Source organism: Manacus vitellinus, unplaced genomic scaffold (assembly GCF_001715985.3).
Source record: "Manacus vitellinus isolate BGI_N305 unplaced genomic scaffold, ASM171598v3 scaffold_45_pilon, whole genome shotgun sequence".
In the NCBI taxonomy this organism is placed as follows: domain Eukaryota; kingdom Metazoa; phylum Chordata; class Aves; order Passeriformes; family Pipridae; genus Manacus; species Manacus vitellinus.
This window is the reverse complement of record NW_021940571.1, coordinates 416,548-417,591: the sequence shown is the minus strand read 5'-3', so window position 1 is coordinate 417,591 and position 1,044 is coordinate 416,548. Positions and strand designations below refer to the sequence as shown.

At 52.3% G+C, this 1,044-nt stretch overlaps 2 protein-coding genes across 2 annotated transcripts in view; one reads left to right on the top strand and one right to left on the bottom strand.

Moving 5' to 3' along the window:
- MED12L (mediator complex subunit 12L) overlaps positions 1 to 255 on the bottom strand; it is a 100,010-nt gene extending 99,755 nt beyond the window's left edge. Inside the window, 1 exon segment of the mRNA XM_029962309.1 lies at positions 205 to 255. Within this exon segment, the coding sequence (XP_029818169.1) occupies positions 205 to 255 (51 nt within the window).
- An 87-nt stretch (positions 256 to 342) lies between these two features.
- Positions 343 to 1,044, top strand: part of CLRN1 (clarin 1) — a 6,688-nt gene continuing 5,986 nt past the window's right edge. The window contains exon 1 of the mRNA XM_029962308.1: positions 343 to 550. Within this exon, the coding sequence (XP_029818168.1) occupies positions 343 to 550 (208 nt within the window). The remainder of the gene's footprint in view (positions 551 to 1,044) is intronic.

Below are 1,044 nucleotides of genomic sequence, written 5' to 3'. Positions count from 1 at the left end.
AGCAGCAGAGACCCCACTTCCCGGGTGAAGCCTCAGCGCCCTGAGGCCGAGCGGAGGAGCTAGGGCATTCTCCCTCTGTTCCCTGCTCGGGGGCTGAGGGATCCCGCCCCGCTCCCGGAGCTACCGAAGGGCTGTGGGGACGCGCGGTGCTGCTCCGGCAGCAGTGACCGCATCCCCGGGGGCTGCAGCCTCGGCTGGCCCTGCCTGAGTCCCTCCGGCCCCGGCCTTCCAGCTGCCACTGGGCACGCTGCTCATCCCGAAGGATGCTCCCAGGGGCCCATCTGTACCACCCGAGTGGATCCACTGATCCCAGCGGGTGGGGCAAGCAGGGCAGGAGACGCGATGTCAACAGAAGTGCAGTTTCTGATTAACGAATCTTCAAAACACAAGCAATATAACATGAAAGCGTCAGGGCGCCCTTTTCCAGCGTCAGTGGACGTCCCTCACCTGCCCACCTTCCTGGCGGGGCTGCAGCCGCGACTACAGCCTGCGACCGACCCTGCTCCACAGAACACCTTCCCGCCGCTCAGCAGAGCTGTCCTCTCCGCAGGTGCTGGAGCGGTGGGTGCATTCCTCTATCAGCTTTACAGTAAGAAAGCACGAGAACTTCTCCCCTTTCTACCTAGTACTTGTGCCGGATCCTCCCTTTGTGCTACATCTCCCGAACAGTACAAACACAAGGTTCTTTGGAAATACAAGATTAGATAGTGGGTTGCAAATAAGTCTAAATAAAATTAACAACCATACTCTCCAAATGAGCTTATGTAGCATAGACAAGAACAGGCAAACCACACGTTTTAAAAGCTGAGGTTGACCTAGACAATACCAATAGTCATACAATACCAGTATGGTACTGGCCTACACTGTCTCATATTTGTTAACACATCTTCTACTACATCTTTGGTTACTGAATTACTTTCACACATGCAGCTGTGTTTGCCAAAGGCAAGGACTAACAAATCTGATTCCTCTAAATAGGCATTAGCTTAAAAAAACAAAACAAAAAAAAAAACAAAAAAAAACAAAAAAAAACAACAACAACAA